We start from the raw sequence: 19,236 nt of genomic DNA on the forward strand, positions 1-19,236 counted from the left end.
AGCTGAGAGCTACCAAAGGCAACATTCCCATAAATCATGACCCCTTCGCAGATTGTCAATACCAAATTGGAACAAATTGGGTATGGATTAACCTAAACTTCTTTGATTACATTGTGAGTGCTTTACAGCTCTCCTTCTGGGGGTGTAAAGTTGTTCCCCTCACAAAGTACATTGTATTGCATGCTCCGGTATGTCTCTGTGAAATTACTTCTTTTCAATGGAAGTGATTTTCCACTTGTCCCCAAAGCAATGATGTTATTGTCATATGTTAAAGCTATCTAGATCCTTGTCTCTCATAGGTCTGGCCAGAAAGAGAACATGCAATCTTTGTTCACCTTATTTTTTCATTTTCTCTCTCTCTTCTTTTTTCAAGCAGTGGTAGTTCGAGGTACCTTTAGACTCAATACCCTTTCCTTATTGTTCCTGTAAACCCAGACACTTGTGCGCTAGGAATTTTCCTGTTTGCAGTTTATCTTGGAACATATCAACAACTGTGATCCTACCATGCTCTACAATTTTGTTTTCACATCAGGAGATAGAACCATGGTTCCAAAAAAAAAAATCCTTGTTTGGTATCGAGCAAAAATACAGTACGTCACACATGTTCACCAAATTCTGGGCTGAGGACTGAAAAGTTCATAATATGTTTACATTGATTTTACGTGGTTATATTTCCCTAAATGCTGAACCAACAGAATTGCTTTGTCTTTTTGTTTAGAGGAACAAGTGGTGTTTTTTTTTTTTCATTTCATCAAAGTGCAAAGTGCTTCCCTTAAGTGTGATCTAATAAATCGTATGAGATGCAACTGCTCAATCTTATCTGAAAATAATAATGGGAAGTTTAGCCACAGAAATTAGTTCAGACAAAACAATTACAAAAAACAATGATTTTATCATGAAATGTTTTCTGTTTATACATTGTTTTTTACCCACCAAGAAAGTAGAATTTGAATTTTTAAGTTTTTTATGTGAAAAACAACAGAAAATAACCAATTTATAATGACTGTCTGCTGACACATTATGCACCTCCACTCAGGACACAGGGTGTGTTTCCACCTTCTGGGGTAACCCCCTACCACTCATTGATGCCTGACCTGCATCCTACCACTGGTATTAAAACATCATTTTAGGCATCTTCTCATCTCTACCCCTGTCTCTTTCTATCTATATACGCATTTCTTTCTCTCTCTCTCTGTCTTTGATCTAATACTATTTTCCTCTCTCATTCATTCTCTGTTGAGTTATCTGTCTTCAAGATAGCGCTGAGAGCGCAGACCTCCGCCAAGCATGCAGCCCATTTCCACCACTGATCTTGTTCTTCCATAGAGATATCAGTGATTTCCACCCATACGTACTTATAGCATTGTCTGCTGAAAGCCGCCTGATTTCCCAATATAGAAGTCTTTGTTACGTCATAAACCCTCAGCTGCATGGCGCGCCTCGCCCTATAGCAGAAATTAGAGCACGCACTTAAGTGCGCGCATGCAAACCTCAAATACTTGCAGCCTGAACTCCCAAGCTCATTGACCCTACCTGCCAAAATATCAAAAATCCTTCATAAATCCCCCCAAAATTCTCGGATCACTACCAAAAGTAAATCGTTTCTTACTTGTGTCATTCTCAACCTTTCCTGCAAGTTTCATCCCAATCCGTTAACTTCTTTTTGAGTTATTTTGCACACGGACAAACTAACAAACAAACAAACGAACAAATGAACAAACAAACCAACGGTAACGAAAACATAACCTCCTCCCTTGGCGGAGGTAACAATAGCACAAGACATGTCCTGAACTCCTGATACATGCACTGCTCGGAGAAAGACTTTTATGAGATGTTGTACAACAATTTGCGGAGGGGAGATCACTTTGCCATTTCCCTGCTGCAGTGAGTTCACCATCCCCCTCCAGAACTCTATGTGCGCGGCTGGTGTCTGTTTCTCATCACGCTGTCAGGTTCATTGGTGATGAATGTTTGGTGGTAATTTTCTTCAGCTCTCTTTTTCGTACGAGAGAGACAGTAAGTGAGCCTTTTCCTGACAGTCAGTGCATTTTGTTGCTGATGCAGAAGAAAACAAAAGTGGGTGAAAAACCAACATGTAAACTTTGAGGCAAAAGCGTTGGGTTTGATTATAAGGATATGGTTTTCTTTTCTCTCAAATTGACATTTTTTAAAGATATATATATTTTTTTTTTCTGAATTTGTGCAGATATGATGAATGTTACATTCACACAGTGATAATAGCCAGTTGTGCATTTTGTATGTGGCTTCAGGGAGGAATGCTAACATCAAGTCCGAGTTGTGTGACAAATTAAAGGGATGATACAGTATTGGTGGAGATGAGAATTGGGCTTTTAACTTATTGCGAGATACCAAGAAAACGCTTTAATGGTATAGTACAGAACATACCATTTTAAGAGGAATTCAAAGTTTATATGATGAAAATTGGGTTTGGAATGACTGAAACATCCAAAAACAAAGTAAAATAAAGCGATCGTAATAAAGTGTGGGTCCCACACTTTACTAGAATTGCTCTGTTTTGGATATCTCATTTCAGAACCAATTTTCATCAAATAAATCTTGAATTCTTCATAGAATTACATGCTCTTTCATATTTCATAAGAGGTTTCTCATTATCCCACCAAAAAATGTTAGAAACCTGAAATTAGGTCTCAACCAAAACTGTACGATCCCTTTAATATCCATATTTTTCTGCAGTCAGCACTCTCTTTCTCTCTCTGCAAATTGTCACAGCAAACTTCAAGTGAGTTGCAACTGAGTGGCAAAGTGCCTTACATCTATGTAGATAGGCACTGAACTGATCAGTGTTTTGGTAGCAGCTTTGTGGAAAAAGAAATCATGGGCATACATGCTCAAGCAGGATTTGAACCTGTGACCTCCTGATCACCAAACAGGCATCTTATCCAATAGACCACCGATCAACTGCCCGACAGCAAGTGCTGGTTCTAATCATTATGGCATGCAGCGGTTGCTGTGTAATTGTAGCTCTGAGCACAGTTATTGAGCAACTATCTCATCATATTGTTGTGTTTGCTTTTTTTTTAATTGCAATTTTTCACTTGCTCTGCAAATGGCCCTACATCAGACCCTTGGGGAAATTACATTTAATCACTAAAAGCGGATTAAGATTGCATTGTGGCACCAGAACCTGTCCTCTTTGACATTTTTTTTTTTCTTAGAAAAGTCCTGCTGAATGACCCAGGGTCACATGATGAGTCATTGCTAAAAGAGTTGGTTGACTTGTTTCATTAGTCATTTTATCTCATAGCACGAAACCACAACTGAATGAAAGCTGTCTTGTAAATGGTAAAAGTCCACAAAAATCCGGATCACGCCTCGTCAGACATAAGGATAAGAACAATCGTGACCATTCGAGTGTCAAACATCAAACATGTTCCGAGCTTATTCAAAATGGTGAGTAACCGCACCATCTGCAGTTTGTCATTCCCCATTGCCCTTCTGCACAAATTTACATTCATATGCAAATTATGAAAATGTTCCTTTCCCTTGAATGATCATTAAGAAGGAATGTATATTAGTCTTTTGGGTGACAAAGATGTATAAAGAACCAAATGTCAGTGACATACCAGTGTACACGTATGAAGTCACAGAAATTTTGATTTGCATGAATTGTCACTGAAATGTGACTTTTTTCCTCTCCAACCTCAGCTTGAATGAAACATAATCTGCAATGTGGGGTTGGGTTTTCTTTGAAGACAGCGTGAATGTGTGCATATGTGTGGTGTGTGCACGCACACACACAAATACGTTTCAAGGGTATACATTTAAGTATTTTCTCCTTGTATTTAGCAGAGTGGAGATTTCTCTGAAAAGACACAGCCTAGCTGGCTGTATGGGACTAATGCCTGACCACCGTCATCGGTAGGAAGTAAAAAAAAGGTCGTGGCTAGTTCTTTTGGCTTTTCCCTCCTCTCTGCGCGACTTGTGGTCAGACCTGCCCAGCGTGAAACCCATGGGGGGCTTCATTGGGTGGAAATTTGAGTATAATTGATTGTTGGCCTTTCACAGATTCCCTTTTGTTGTAGCCTATTTATTGTTCTGTGTGTGTGTGTTTATTTTTTCCCCTCCAAATCTTGAGTATTTAAAGGGTTTGTTGATGCTGACCGAAGTAAATACGATGCAACAGTAAGCGTGTCTTGCAAGATTGTGGAGTGATGGTAGATTTTTTACACATTACCTCCTGACAATTCATGCCTGTTTGTTAACATTCTCTTCCTCCAGTTTGTTGTCCGATTTTAAAGGACAAGTTCACCTTCACAGACATGTGGGTTGAGTGAATGCAGCAATATTAGTAGAACACATCAGTGAGAGTTTGAGCAAAATCGGACAATCTGTTCAAAAGTTATGAATTTTTGAAGTTTCTGCTCAGTCACGGCTGGACGAAAAGACACTATAGCTTGTGATGTCACATGAGTGCAACGATATAAAGAAAGAATAAAGAAAATTCAACATATTTCCATTTTTCTGGCATAACAAGAGAACACTCGACTTCTCTCTTTCAGAAGGCAGGGGGAATAATATTACCCTTAACATACGTCAGTAGCAAGTCGAAGAAATGTGCACTTTATTCAAAAAGAAAAGTTTTGTGAAATTCTCTTTTTATATTCCTGTACGCATGTGACATCATACACTGTAGCAGTCTTCTCTTCCAGCAGTGACTGCGCAGATACTTAAAATATTCCTAACTTTTGAATGGATTGTACAATTTTCCTCAAACTTTTACTGATGTGTTCTACTAATATTGCTGCATTCTCTCAATCCTTATGTATATGAAGGTGGACTTGTCCTTTAAAAGCCGGTTAACTAATGTCTTCCGGTTCATGGATTCGTTTTTTTTTTTTAATGACGGCCCAGTAATTAGCTGTTCAATTTATCTTTCTAGGAAACCGGGAATCTGATTTACACACCAAAACAAGCTATAGGCCTATCCGGAAGTCTGGGCCACCCATAATTGTGAAAGCGTGCACCTCTCATATCTCTCATATCAGGATGTTGTTAAATATTTCATCTGATTTGTTAAATGAATGTTTTTGATATTTTTTGTCATTTTTGGGGTAACTATTAGGCCTATGTAGCAGCCCACTGTGCATTGCGACCAAATGTGAGGAAAATTCTACGTTCTGTTGTGCAGACGAGAGATTTTTACTGCTGGATGTTAGTCAGTGGAAAAAAAAAAAGGAACAAGCCCCATGTACTTGAGATCCATGAGCTGTAGCATGTTGGTGAGCCCCAGCGAATTCTTACCACATGTGTGGTTTGGTGTGGGACTGCACATAAGACTCTTTAAAATGTACAGAGTCAAGTGTTTTTTGGCCCCCAAAGTCAAAAGGTTTACTGCAGGGAGCTAAAACTACCCAAAGTGTTACAAGGGCACACTTGAGGGGGCATGATAATAGACGGCTGTTTTGACAACATTTTGGCAAGAATAATATACCAGAGGGGCAGGTAATTTATAGGGAGTGGTACAAGTTCGGAGGTATATAGTCCACATGCCCGTTATACCTATAGCCTTACTGCAAGGAGTTTATTATTTTATTTGGAATATGTGTCCCCATTGGAAATAAAATACCATTCTATGTTCAAGGTGAGGGTCATAAATTGAATATAATTTGGATATTGGATATGATTTAATTGAAACAGACATGAGTTGAAGAAAGTTATTAAAGAGAGTTTCAACTCTTGCCTTTTTTTTTGGGGGGGGGGTCACAACCATGTATGTAAATTAGGTCACAGCTGTCTCATTGGTTAGTAGTCCTACACACACAAAAATATATATATGTGTCAAGATTTGCTTGAACATTTACCAATTACAACCACTTTTACTCCTGGTACTCCTAGTAAATTCATATGAAAGATGTAAATGTTGCCTGATTGTTCCCTTTAAATGAAATGAAACTTCTCAATGATTGGTGTGCATCACCTCATTCAGTACCCGATTGTTACAAACACAAATGTTTCATGAAATCACATGCTACTGTTAAAGATCCTGTTACTTTGTTATTGTAACTCTTAATATCTTATTGAAACTTCTTTCATGTTGTTTGATTAATCTTACCACAGTTATAAATTGAATCAAATTGAATCATAATGAATTTGATTAATTAGAGTCACCTTGAATATGGTGCAACATTGCTCTAAAACAACAATACGGTACCTTAAACAAACAAACACACAAACAAACAAACAGACAAACAAACAAACAAACAAACAAAAATAAACTCCAGAGGATAACTTGTCCTTTAAGTACTAAGGATTTTGTGTGAGGCTGTATCTTGGCAACCAGTCCTATCCCACCCTGGGGACTTAACTGGAGGGGGGCCACTCCCAGTGAACCTCAAGACTTCAAATGGAATGCCGACATTGCTTGGAATGAATGGAATGTTTAACTTTGTTTTGTGTTATAATGTGACTTCCCATGTAATATGTGTGGTCCAGCATGTCAACTTTCTCAGCCTCACACCTGGCTATTTCACGACCAGCAAGCACATGAAAAATATAGCCATTATTGTGATTGAATTGCACAGAAATGAGCTAGGCCTACATTCTTTTTCTATAGATACGTGGAGTTGGTTATTCTTTCACTCAACTTGATTTTCAAAAAGATGTTTTCAATTGTCTGTAGAAAGATCAGAGGGGTACAGCAAGATCGTTGATATCTATTATATGGAGTGTATTTCCCACAGATCACTTTAGTAGGACTGCATGTTTTATTGTTGCCATTGTTACTATAGATTTAAGCCTATGTATTAACATTCTTTTTTGTGAGAAGATACCATAACCCAGTGTGATTCAATCTAAATTCAAAGCTCATTAAAGTAGGGCCTATAGTAGTTGGGTAGCATTCTACAGCTGTAGAAATTTTGCCTTGGCAGACAAATAACCTATCCTCTTTTTTTTTGTTTTTTTTTTAAAATGTAAATGGATAAGGAAAGTAAGAAAAAATAAGAACAAAACCATTGTGGTGAGAGAATGAAACTTGAATTAAGGTCGGCAGCCATTTTATAATACCCCTGAGCCCATAAAATCAGCTATGCCTCTTCTAGGCAGTCAATATTTCTCTACTATTTCCCATTTGACAGATATATGGTGATATGGAGATGATAGTCATATCACACTCCTACCATAAATGACTATTGTCCTCATAGGATAAGAAAGAGAAAACATAGCATTTTTATGTTCTTTCTTTGCAGCATATTTGACAAAAAGTCCCTCTGGAAATGGAGAGCACAGTTACAAGGGCGGAAGAACTTTCAACAGTACTGTAAAACCAGAAATGTTCATGTCGATTTTAATATCGCACATTTTACGAGAGCCAAGATTCATGTATTTAAAATGCATGCATGCATTGAAATTCGTGAGAATTTTAGGCTGGAAAAAAAAAAGCCATTGGCTCCAATTTATGACAATCTTAGGCCGCAAAAAATATCTTGCTTTACAGTATTGACTTCAACTTCATTGCCTCACATGGAACCGTAGCAGAATAATGAATAAGAATGAAATCATCTTGATTGATTGATTGATTGATTGATTGATTGATTGATTGATTGATTGATTGATTGATTGATTGATCGATTGATTTTCTTCAAAGGTAGAAGTAAAATGTCCTCATGGAGGAATCTAAGTGATTCCTGAATACCTGATTAAAATCTTACAGTAGAAAACAATCTGAGGGTCATTCTATAAAGAAGCATGCGCATATCTTAAATTGGTGTAACTATAGCAACAGACAGGACACAACCAATCAGTCACGATGATGGCAGTTAATGCCCAAGTAGCCACAATTATTGCAACTTTATAATAATTTGCAAACCTCTTGATAAAAAATATAGGCCCCTACACAGGCCAGGCAATGATGCCACATTGGTCAGTCTGAGATATTTTTCACCCGTCGGTCGGTCGTCAAGTTTGACCATTAATCATCCACTGTCATCTGAGTCTATTGTGCACGTTGGTGACGCAAGTGGACAGAGCGGGGCAATATATAGACATAGTTTGTGTTATGCTTGCAGCTGACCTTAGCGTGGAGCGATAAACATATCTTGGGCTTCGCTTTGAACCTGTCGTGTTTGTTGTTGTTTATTGAGAGGAAAAGCACTGCCATTATATAGCTGTGCCCTAACTTTGAAGAACCCTGTATCAGGTGCTTGTCATAAACTTTTATTAGAGGGGCTTGATGGCATAAGGAGGGAGGTCTGGGAAAGTGTAGCCACACAGTGATGAACGGGAGAAGAAAGAGGTATGACACCAGTGATGTTCGCAGAGTTCATACGTCAAGAAATGGTACGATCGCAGCTGCCACTCCTAACTGGGTCTTTGTAAAGAAGTTGGGAAACAAATTTTGATAGAAATTTAAGATGTGATGTAAAGATGTTGGGTTCCTGTTTAAGAGTTCAGATATATCTCAGTCATATTGTACTTTAATCGGTAGCTGTCAGATGAGTTCTGATTAATTCAATTATCAAAGCTGCATCAGTGCTTTGTTCCTCTGAAACATCTCAAGCTATCGACCCAGTGAGTTGCTCCTGCGATGTGCTCTCGGACAGACAATGATTTTTTTCTTCAAATTAGTGATTTTTGCATCAAGTTCTTTTTATAGCAACTAATTGATAAATTGCCCTTCCTCAACATAGATACACACAGGTTATTCAGTGTTTTGAGTATTCAAATAGCCACAATGAAATTCATGGATATAGGCCTACATACTCAGGTGGGATATGAACCCACAACCTCCTGATTGTGAGACAGGCATCATATCCACTAGTCTACCAAGCTTCCACCTCACAACCAATGATGGCTCTTATCACTCGTAGCAAAGGGTACTGCACAATTGTTCAAATTAATAATAAAAAAAGAAAAAACATTTAACACATTTATGATTATGTACCATACATTGCATGCTCATGATTTTTAGCATAGCTGTAACTCACAACGTCAAATAATCAGCTTGTATTTACATTGGTGAAGGGCAGTTTGTCAATTACTATTATTCATTGAAAATGTACCTAACCTATGTGTACCTTACCAGATGAGTCCAACTTCTTCATGGGAGTACAAAGCGAGAAATGACATTCTGTGATAATGGTAGGTTTTAACCCATTGGGGTCTAGCTGATTTTGCTGTATATCCACATCTCTCATAGACACATGCCCAAGTATACTCAGGACTAGTCTCCAATGGATTTAAAATGGCTTAGAAGGCATCAATTGGATTAAAGATTGGTGGGCAGGGAGAGATGAAATTTGCAAGAGAACAAAAAAAATCATTTCAAAAATTGCATCTGTAAAAGCGAGACTAGCCACATCCTGGGGTGTTTATGTATCCCGTCATGTTGACATGAGCGGAGGGCATACCAGGAAAGGTCATCTGGGGTCACAGAAAGTGTAAACTGTGACCTAGCTTAGGCTCCCTTAATTTCCTCTATTCCCTGGACCCCCCCCCCCCCCTCCTTCTCTCACCCTCTGTATGTGTGTGTGTCTCTCTCCTATCCCCACCCATCCCCTCACTCTTTCTCCTTGCTTTTCTTCCCTGTTGCCAATTTGGGCCATTTGAAACAATCACAGACGTTTCATGCTGTTTGGTTGCTGCATGACCTGTCCAGTCCTGTGATAATGGTATGTGTCTAGTTATGGGAGCATTAGATATTTGCTAGGGTGTTGATCGCTGCTTGTGATATTGCAATAATGCATGGAAGAGTATGTTGGCTGTCTTGATGTGAATATTAAACTAGAGTTGTATGGAGGTCGACTGTTATTCGTGGTAATTACATAATTATATGCTTGTATTTATAAAGGAGTATAATTTGAACTACTATTATTGATGATAATCTACAAAACTCTTTACTGATCAAAATCTATGTGAGATCTATGTGAATGATAAATCAACTCATGACTCAAGACCCCCCCCCCCCCATTCTGAGAGAAAGAAATAGAAGATACACATGTTGAGCGCAGTTCTCATGAAATGTGATGATATAACTCTTGATGAAGTCGTAATCCATAGGCCTAATTGTCCATGTATTAGATTACGTGTAGTAGCATACACTCAGTCAAAAAGCATCACATCATCAGTTTGGAAGAAGATAATGGGAACCAATGTCGAAATTACACCATTGGAGCATGCGCCCTTCCGTTTTGTGAAGATATTGCAGAAGAATTAGCATGAGTATGAGACAGGATCTCATTTTCTGATGGTACCTGGTGAATATCAGTGCCGATGTGGATGCACCCTCCTCAAAGATATAGTCTGAGTCTAGAGAGAGAGAGAGAGAGAGAGACTTGCCCAGCTGCATGCCCCTGTTAATCCACAGTACCCAAGGAGGAGGTGGACTACTGATGGGGATGTGATCGATGTGTGTGACAGATGGGAGGGATCCCAACCTCCTCCACATTCCTCCAAGTTGACAATTTGTCTGCGCCTGTCTGCGAAGAGGCGAGTTTTACCTACATGGGAGGCGACACACCATTACCTCAACTGGATTTCCACAACTATACCTTCTTTCCTCACATTTTTCATAGTTACTTGCCTTAGCCATGATGCAGTGATAAATTTTGCTTTAAGCTTGATTCACATAGATTTTCTTTGTGCAAGGAAAAAGTGTGTAAAATCGACCTTGAAATGAGTGTATGGTATAGGCCCTTTGGTTCAGAAGAGTCCATTACCGCATTCACATTGCCTAAAAAACATGTTCCGGTGTTGCACCGAGACATTGCCTAGGTGTAACACCACAACAGTCCCGTAACAAATGCATTCACGTTACTCGTGCCTGTCATGTCTAACAAGTTATGATTGAAATCGTAGAGCTTTTCATATCATTTTTAAGATGTTGCTCTGCTGGAGCCCGGTGTGGACAGGTGACAAAATTCTAACCTACAGAATTCTTATCACATGAAATAGATAAGAATATTTGATCAGGTAACCAAAAGACAGTCCTTGGAATAACCATTTATAACAGGCCTTGAAATAGGATTTTTGAGGGGCAAGGCCATTTAGAAAAGGGCACTTTTTCCAAGAGATCGGCCATTAAAGGGCACTTAGGTCAGTCAGAGGGGCACCAAGGCCACATTGGAAAGGGCATGTTGGGTGTTTATACATGATGTGAATGCCCCATAGAGCTGTATGCTATCGACCGTGCTCCAGCAGCGCATGCACGCATAAGATCTCTCCGCAGCAGACGACGTTAGGCATTAGGCCATACGCAATACGATGTAGGTTCTGTATACAGTACGTTTTCAACGCATACGCCGCGCTCGCTTTGGAGCACTTCCGGCACCATTTTGCTTTGAGCATGCGGGCATGAATGCAGAGCGAGAGAGATGGCAATGCTCGCAGCCGTCCGACAGGCCTGGCATTTTTTAGCATGGCTTGCGACCACGTGCTCCGGCCTGCCGCTGCCTAGCTAGTAACTCTATGGCCGCTGCACTGCGGAGGCAGTCGGGACGGTAAAAGCCGGTCGGGCGTACATGTACGTACACGTCGTCTCGTATCTCGGAAAGATACTTTGAGTTTGAATCAGATATATTGGGACGCGAGTGAACTGAAGGTATATTTGAGATCAGGAAAGTTGTTCAAGCTTATTAAAGTGTAGACTATGAGAAAGGGCATATTATACGTCATAAATAATAACTTTCAGCCTAAAAGGGCACCACGGCCACAAGGGCATCTTTTTTTTCGCCGTAACTTTGATCAAGGAAAAAAAGGCATTGCGGCCAACGAGAGGGGCACCGACGGCCATGGCCGTCGGTGGCCGTCGGTTAATTCGAGGCCTGTATAATACCAATCTGCCAGATCACGATGACATTATGATAGGCCTAGCTCCCTTTTAAATATGTCTAATATTATTGATTCAAACTCTATACTAATACATTCTTTTCGGTTTTGTTGCAGTGAATGTCAAGCAAAATAACTTTCTTGCCTCAGAATAAGCTGCTAGATCGATGGCGCATTACAAATGCTGTATTCATTATTCATTATTACACTCACTATCCTTTGACTTTGTAAAGCTGCTAATGATGTAGCATAGATTCTCACCACATATGCCAAGTTGTAAAAGCATTGTAAACTGATACATAATTTTCATGTTTGCAGTGTACGTTTGCAACATCTGCCAGACATTATCACATGATAGAGAATAACAAGGAGTATAACATGTTCGGCTTAATTGTTGTAGCTATCACAGAGTGTGATAAATATACAGTTTTGGAAGTAGAGCAAAGATCACTTCTTTCATACAGTCTCTTTTTTATCTGGACAGTAGCTAAATCAGCAGTTTGATCTTCATTTTGTTTTCTTCTTACTGTCCCCTACAGACTCCACCTTGCTTTCCTCATTTTGTCTAGGTGTATTTCTTTCGTATCTGTTTTTATTCATTATTTTTTAACCCACATGTCCAATCCACTTGCACTTTTCTGCATGTCCCCTTCATCTCCATTCCAGGTTCCTTGAAAATTGCATTTGTCTCCGTCAAATTTAATCTTCAGTGCTGTTTTTATTTGTGATTCATGTTCTACTTTTTGCAATCCTATGGGACTCTTTAGTGCCCGGCTGCTGCAATAGTCATTATTGAAAATTGCCTTACCTGTCAGAGTCGTGTAAGGCCCCCGTTCAGACCAAGGAAAATTTCAATGGATCGCCCAGGTGTGCCCAGTGAAATTTTGTAGTCCAAGATCTCTGTTTGATGTGAACTTCTGTGGAAGAACTGATGCTAGCTTGAGCAAAATTTACATACTTCACTCCCTTCCCATTCTTCTATTAGAGTTATCCCATTGTGAACTGGTGGTTCATTCAATATAAGTTCAATGGTGGTTCAATACATCACGAGATATTCAATAGTTCATTTTTGTCTCGTGGAGTAACTTCAATCTGTTGTGTTTTCTGATGGGACCTTTATGAAGTTGCATGTACTTTTGAATGGTAGGATGCACTCTGCCGTCTGTATTGTGCTACTGTTGTTTGGTGACATGTGCACAGAGCTAGCTAATATCCGGAACTCCCACTTTTTCTGTGCGTGTAGTTATTTTCATCGCATTTCTCACCACCTTTCATTCTGAGAAAGGTAGGACGGAAATACATCCATTGACGTTAATTGTATACAATGGGCAGATTTCATATTTTCCCAGTCAAGTCACTGGGAAGTCTACTGGGTAAAAGTTGGTCTGAAAAGGGGCAGATGATTCCTCTTTTGCACCCATTCAAGCCTCTCCGCCCAACTTGCACCCTCTTTTCCCACCCTGGTGTCTTCATCAGATCCCCTCTCATGCCAGCGCCCAGGTGCCTGTGGGAAGACGTAAAGCTGTATTGCATTGACAGCACAGATCTGTCTTTCCATTTATCACCAATTGAGTTGGCCCATAATGACACATATACCTGGATTTGTGTATCAACTTTTGTATGCCTTCTTCACACCAGGTAGGATCAAGCCTGAGCTCCCCCCCCCCTATTTAGAAGTGAGCCCTCTATAGTAACAAACATGACAAGTGGGAGTCAAAGTGATGTGTCTAAATGACATGACTCTGAAGTCACCATAATAGGTGAAAACTACAAGAATTCCATTCAAGAATAAACCCAAATGATAAAAAGCAGTTGATATGAATGTCCGAGATGACAGATATTTGTAAACCATGAAGAAAGACCAGGTAGGGATGTAATGATTCTTGAAATGCTTTCTCAACTTATATGACCTCTTTCTTTGTACACTTTATTTGATGCAAATCAGTTTCTTATGATGCTTTATAGTTGCTTTTCCGAAGGCACAATTCACATGGTTAATACCCATGCTTTTGCAGTATCATCAGAAATGATATTTTTTCTGTTATTGGATGGAATATTTCTTTTAGCAGTTTGTAAAATTGTGTTTTCCTCCTTCACTCTGCAAGTAAGCAGATCACCTTGGATATCTGAACATAATTTTGACATTAGTCTCTGAAAAAATCAACACAAATGATGTCAGAATGAAAATTAAGGTGTTATGGCATGGCTATGAAATGTAACGTATGCTAATGTGGAAGTAGCATACATCACTGCGGAGCTTTATTTTTGGACTCTTGTATAGTCAGAGTTGAATGATTCTTTGCCATGCCCTTTTGACCAAACTGTGGACCTGGCTGAAATTGTGTCAACAAAAAACTTAGGAAATGCTCTGCCCAGTGTACACAGGGCTAACCACAAAGTAGATTATACGCATCTTAGACTAGGCATCCATTACTAAATGCAATTAGTCTTGTGTGCGCAGGAAATGAGACAGAAAAACTCTTTAAAGGGAAAAGTCAGGCATCTGGTAAGGATGGAAAATCAATCTTAAGGAGAGAAATGACTGTTACACATAGAAAAAGAGACAAGAACAGCAATTGAAAAGAGTTGAGACTGTCTATGCATTCATTGGACAAACATTACCACCAGCAGAAGTCAATTTTCTGAGCATTTATATGAGAAAATCTCGAATATCAGACAGTATACAGTAGATGCAACTCTGAAATGAATATAGGACAATGAGATTTCATGTATGGCAAGTAATTGCTTCTGTTGGCACAGAGATGCAGGGCAAGTTGCTTGACTGCTTGGGTGATAAAAAAGCCAGCTTTTGTTGATCTTAGAAGCAAACAGTTTGCTTACTACCAAATCTTTCTTCTCATCATTTTTTTTTACTTTGCACGTACGGTATCAGCCTTTAAGATCATTGGCTGTGACCACCAGGTGCATGATGGGATATTATGCATATTTGATTGCATGATTTGACTGAGTCATTACTTTTTCTATGCCTTAGTGATGGAATGTACATTACGTCACGGTATTCCTTGATGGATTTTAGCTAGCAGGGGCTTTACTTCATCCTTAACCACTTTGGGCTTCAGTATACAACTGTTGTGAAGATAGAATGGTATGCTGCCCCCATGTGATGAAGAGGTGTACAGGTAGAGAATTCATTCAGGACAGTACGATTGAGTGCAATATCATACCACAATGCCGAGATAGTGAAATCGTTCGGGCAGAAATGTTCCCAGTTGATGGTCCCCATTGTAGAAACTGTCTGCTGCCCTCACTCAAGCAACTGAACTTTAGAGCACCATGGGTCCTCATGAAACTATCCGACATGTTGCCAATTGTCATACATCTAACTCGTTGAGGTAGATATAATTTCACGGAGCATGCAAGACTAAAAAAAAAAAAGCACCATTTTTTTTTTAACCTTTGTCCTAGTGGAAAAAAAATGGTTGATATGGTATACTCTAAGATTTGTTCCATTATTTACTTTCGCTTGTGAAGGCAAGGCAAATTCAGTCAGTGTACTTGGATTATGGTGGTGAATATAGGAAATAGAACAAGAATATGTCATATTGTGAATTAACCCCCTGTTATTCAGCCTGGTGCTTTTGTTTATCAGGTAAGAACCCTAAACAATAGGGAGCTTTAGATTTTAGACGCGCGGACGTTCAGAAGTAAAAAAACATGGTCTGAGCGTGCGCAGAAGCGCGCATCAAGTTGATCCGCGCTTCTGCGCACTCTCAGACCATGTTTTTTTTCCCTTTGAATGTCCGCGCGTCTAAAATCTAAAGCTCCCTATTGATACCAAGTGCAGTTGAACCTGTCTCAGTGACCACCTTTCTATAGCTTCACATGCAGTATATGGCCAAAAAAAAAAAAAATTATCCCTCTATGGAGAAAAGCCATGTTTGAGACACCTTGTCTATAGCGGCCACCTGTCTATAGCAGCCACCTTTTATTGTCTCCCCTGGGTGGCCGCTATAGACATATTTGACTGTAGTTCAACGAGGTGTACAGTATATGTGATACTCGTTGAAATGGAAAAGTATTTTCAGTTTTATCAACTTTTCCAACATTCAAATCAGTTTCCGATGAGAATTTGACAGTAAGTGAGCTGGAAAAAAAGTTTTATTTTGCAAATACATAATGCCACGATTTTGGGTACTTGGAAAAAGAACTCGGTTCTCAATCTCATAGTACATTTATGGCTTTAAGCCATTTACAGCTTTAAAGTGATATTATGTGCGAGATCGGTTTCATTTGAAGCTCTTGAGAATTGGAACACTGGCTGTAAAGGTAATCCGAACATCAATTATTTGAATACCTGCCTTCGTAGAGCCAGGTGTTGCAGTACAGGTTGCAGTTACCCACATTCAAAGAAAAGAGGGTTTTTTTTCTCCTCATTTAGAAATTGGTCATTTGACCTCCAGTGTTGAATGAAAACCTTGAATAGTGACTCCATCAAATTGACTTTTACCTCAATGGCCTTACCTTCCTTAATTGCTCGTGATCATCCAGTGTAAATAGGAGACAGCCAGAAGCGGTTATGTATATCACATTGCCTGGGGTATGCTTCGTGAGGAACTATATACGCCACGGGATCAGCGAGTCCCGACTAACCGAGTCTAGAATCACCCGCGGCTGCAAGCTTTTTGACTCATGATGGGGGAGGGGGTGGGAGGATGGGAGAAGGAGGGGGGGGGGATGAATTTAGACCAGATATTTGACATTTGATTCCCAATTTGTCTCTCAATTTGCCAAGAGTACACACTTGACTCTGGTGAAAGGCAAGCAATTTATCTCATGGCTGTAGTATTTGCAAGAGTATAATATATAGGTCTCTCTACTTCATTTTCTCTTCTCTCTCCCCCTCCTTCTCTTTCTCGTTGTTTTTCACTCACTTTCACCCATCTCTCTATTGCAGGTTCACTTTTATTATTGAAAGTCTTCTCTTTTTCTGATGAACTCTTCGTATGCACTCTTTATAAGTCTGGTCATTTGAAGCCTCAGTGCAATCACTGACATTTCCAATCCTTGGCTGTTATGCCATTCGGAGAAACACCAATTGATGACACAAAAATGAAAATTTGGTGAATCAGACTGAATTCCTGTAAACCTTGAAATTTTTGCATGCATTCTAATGTCAAATTTTGCGAGAGCCTAGATGTGCAAAATGAATATGCACACAAAATTTCTTGTCCACAGTATATGCATTGAATGCTAGTGGTAATTTGAGAAAATGTTATGCTGTGAAAAGGGCTGTCGGCTCCAATTCACGAAAATTTCATCCCACAAATGTTTCTGATTTTACAGTACTGTATACAAAAAGATAGGACTGATACCACTGTAATACTTGTCCTGATAGTGACATCTAAAACACACTCTAAATATTTCTCCAAATTTCTTGAACATGAAAGAAGACAGAATATTATCATCAAATATAGATGTCATGTGAATCAGTGAAATCTTTGAACCCCATTATTTTATGGAGAGGAGTGAAAGGATAGGAGAATAGATAGATATTGTTTGCCCCTACTACGACTGCATCTTAAAGTATGCAGCAGAGATGAGCGGTGTCTGTTAAAGGGATCATTTAGTTTTGGTTTAGACCTAATTTCAGGTTTCTAACATTTTTTGGTGAGATAATGAGAAACCTCTTATGAAATATGAAAGAGCATGTAATTCCATGAGGAATTCAACATTTATTTGATGAAAATTGGTTTTGAAATGGCTGAGATATCCAAAACAGAGCGATTCTTAATAAAGTGTGGGACCCACCTTTTTTTATGCGATCGCTTTGTTTACTTTGTTTTTTGATGTGTCAGTCATTCCAAACCCGATTTTCATCACATAAATTTTGAATTCCTCTTAAAATGGTATGCTCTGTACTATTTCAGAAGTGTTTTCTTGGTATCTCGCAAAAAGTTAAAAGCTCAATTCTCATCTCCACCAATACTGTACTATCCCTTTAACATTGTACAAATTGATTGCAAAGAATGCAGTTATGACAAGCATTTGATGAAAAGGTTCCCACCTCCACCACCACCAATAACAACAAGAATCTTGACCTCCTTGACTTGGGTGCTCAGAGCAGGACCGAGTGTCCTCTTTGCTTTCCTTTGGCAATTCCTTCTCCAGTCAGTCCTGTTCTGTGGGCTTGGTATTCTACCTCCTCAAGGGGTAGTCCTTAGGGTAACCCTTGAATACCCCTTGCACAAAAATCACAGTCTTGTGTACTGTAAAACACAATATTTTCGCGGCATGAAATTTTTGCGAATTGGAACCGACGGGCTGTTTCGCAGCATGAAATTTTCACGAGTTGCCTGTAACATTCAATGCATATAGTGTAGACAAAAACTTTTGCGTGCATTTTGATTTTGCGAATCCTAACTCTGGCGAAATTTGCGAAATTAAAATGCATGCAAACATTCCTCGTTTTACAATAGTTGTATCATAAGGAATGATCGCATTTGCTGGTAGTTGACTTCAGTTGTGGTGTTGACTAATTTCTACCTCCCTTGTTCCATTAGCCATTATCCAGCATCCTGTTGTCTTTACTATCATGTGCCCATTCATACACACTCTGCAAAGTCTTCAGCTTAAACTGTTTCAATCTTTTATGATGAAGAGCTTATTAAAGTAAATACCGGTATATTGCATTTGAGCATGGATGACATGCACATAGTTTTCCCCTGTATTGTTAATGTATATTTTGTTAGATCATACCTATGTTTTTATGCTTTATCTTGTTCGTATTCTGACTTTCGTCTTTTGTCATATTTCGTGTCATTTCAGATATACCATTTGTCACAGCAAGACCCAACAGGAGAGGTAAGAGATATTCAGTTTTCAGACAAGATTTTTGTAGATTCACTCTTATATGAGTCTCCGTAGCAATCAGAAAGTGAAAGTGAGTTTGTAATATTTATGAGTAAATCACCTTTGGTATGTCACTTTGTGTGAGCGGCAATAGGTTGTCAACTCTTTCATATAACATACGACATTATTTTGACTTTTAATAAGAAGCAGAATGAATGGAAACAGACGATAAACAGTCACCACATAATCAGAAAGTGAAAGCAAAGATTGTTATTCAAGAATGAATAATTTTATGGTTTGTCACATATATTGTCAGTAAGTTGTCAACTTTTTCACGTAGCATACAACATTGTTTTGATGTGAGAAGCGGAATTGATGGAAACAAATGACAAACAGACCACAGAATCAAAAAGTGAAAGTGAAGATTGTTATTCAAAAATGAAGTTTTATAGTTTGTCATTTTGATTGAGTGGCCATAAATTGTCAAGTCATGTATGTAGCATAGAACATTGTTTTTGCGTGAGAAGCAGAATAAATGCAAACAACAACAACAACAGCAACATGATGATGACTTGTTTATGAAGAGCATGGTAGAATGAATTTGAGAAGTTGAATTAATGT

The 19,236-nt window shown here is 39.0% G+C and overlaps 1 protein-coding gene across 1 annotated transcript in view; it reads left to right on the forward strand.

Moving 5' to 3' along the window:
- Positions 1-18,742, forward strand: part of LOC139732269 (agrin-like) — a 113,189-nt gene extending 94,447 nt beyond the window's left edge. The window contains exon 2 of the mRNA XM_071643142.1: positions 18,592-18,742. Coding sequence (XP_071499243.1) covers positions 18,592-18,680 — 89 coding nt within the window. The 3' untranslated portion in view covers positions 18,681-18,742. The remainder of the gene's footprint in view (positions 1-18,591) is intronic.
- The last annotated feature ends 494 nt before the right edge of the window (positions 18,743-19,236 follow it).

The sequence above is a fragment of the Diadema antillarum genome, unplaced genomic scaffold, assembly GCF_040938485.1.
Source record: "Diadema antillarum isolate AM-2024a unplaced genomic scaffold, OU_Dant_1.0 seq00000407_RagTag, whole genome shotgun sequence".
Classification (NCBI taxonomy): Eukaryota; Metazoa; Echinodermata; class Echinoidea; order Diadematoida; family Diadematidae; genus Diadema; species Diadema antillarum.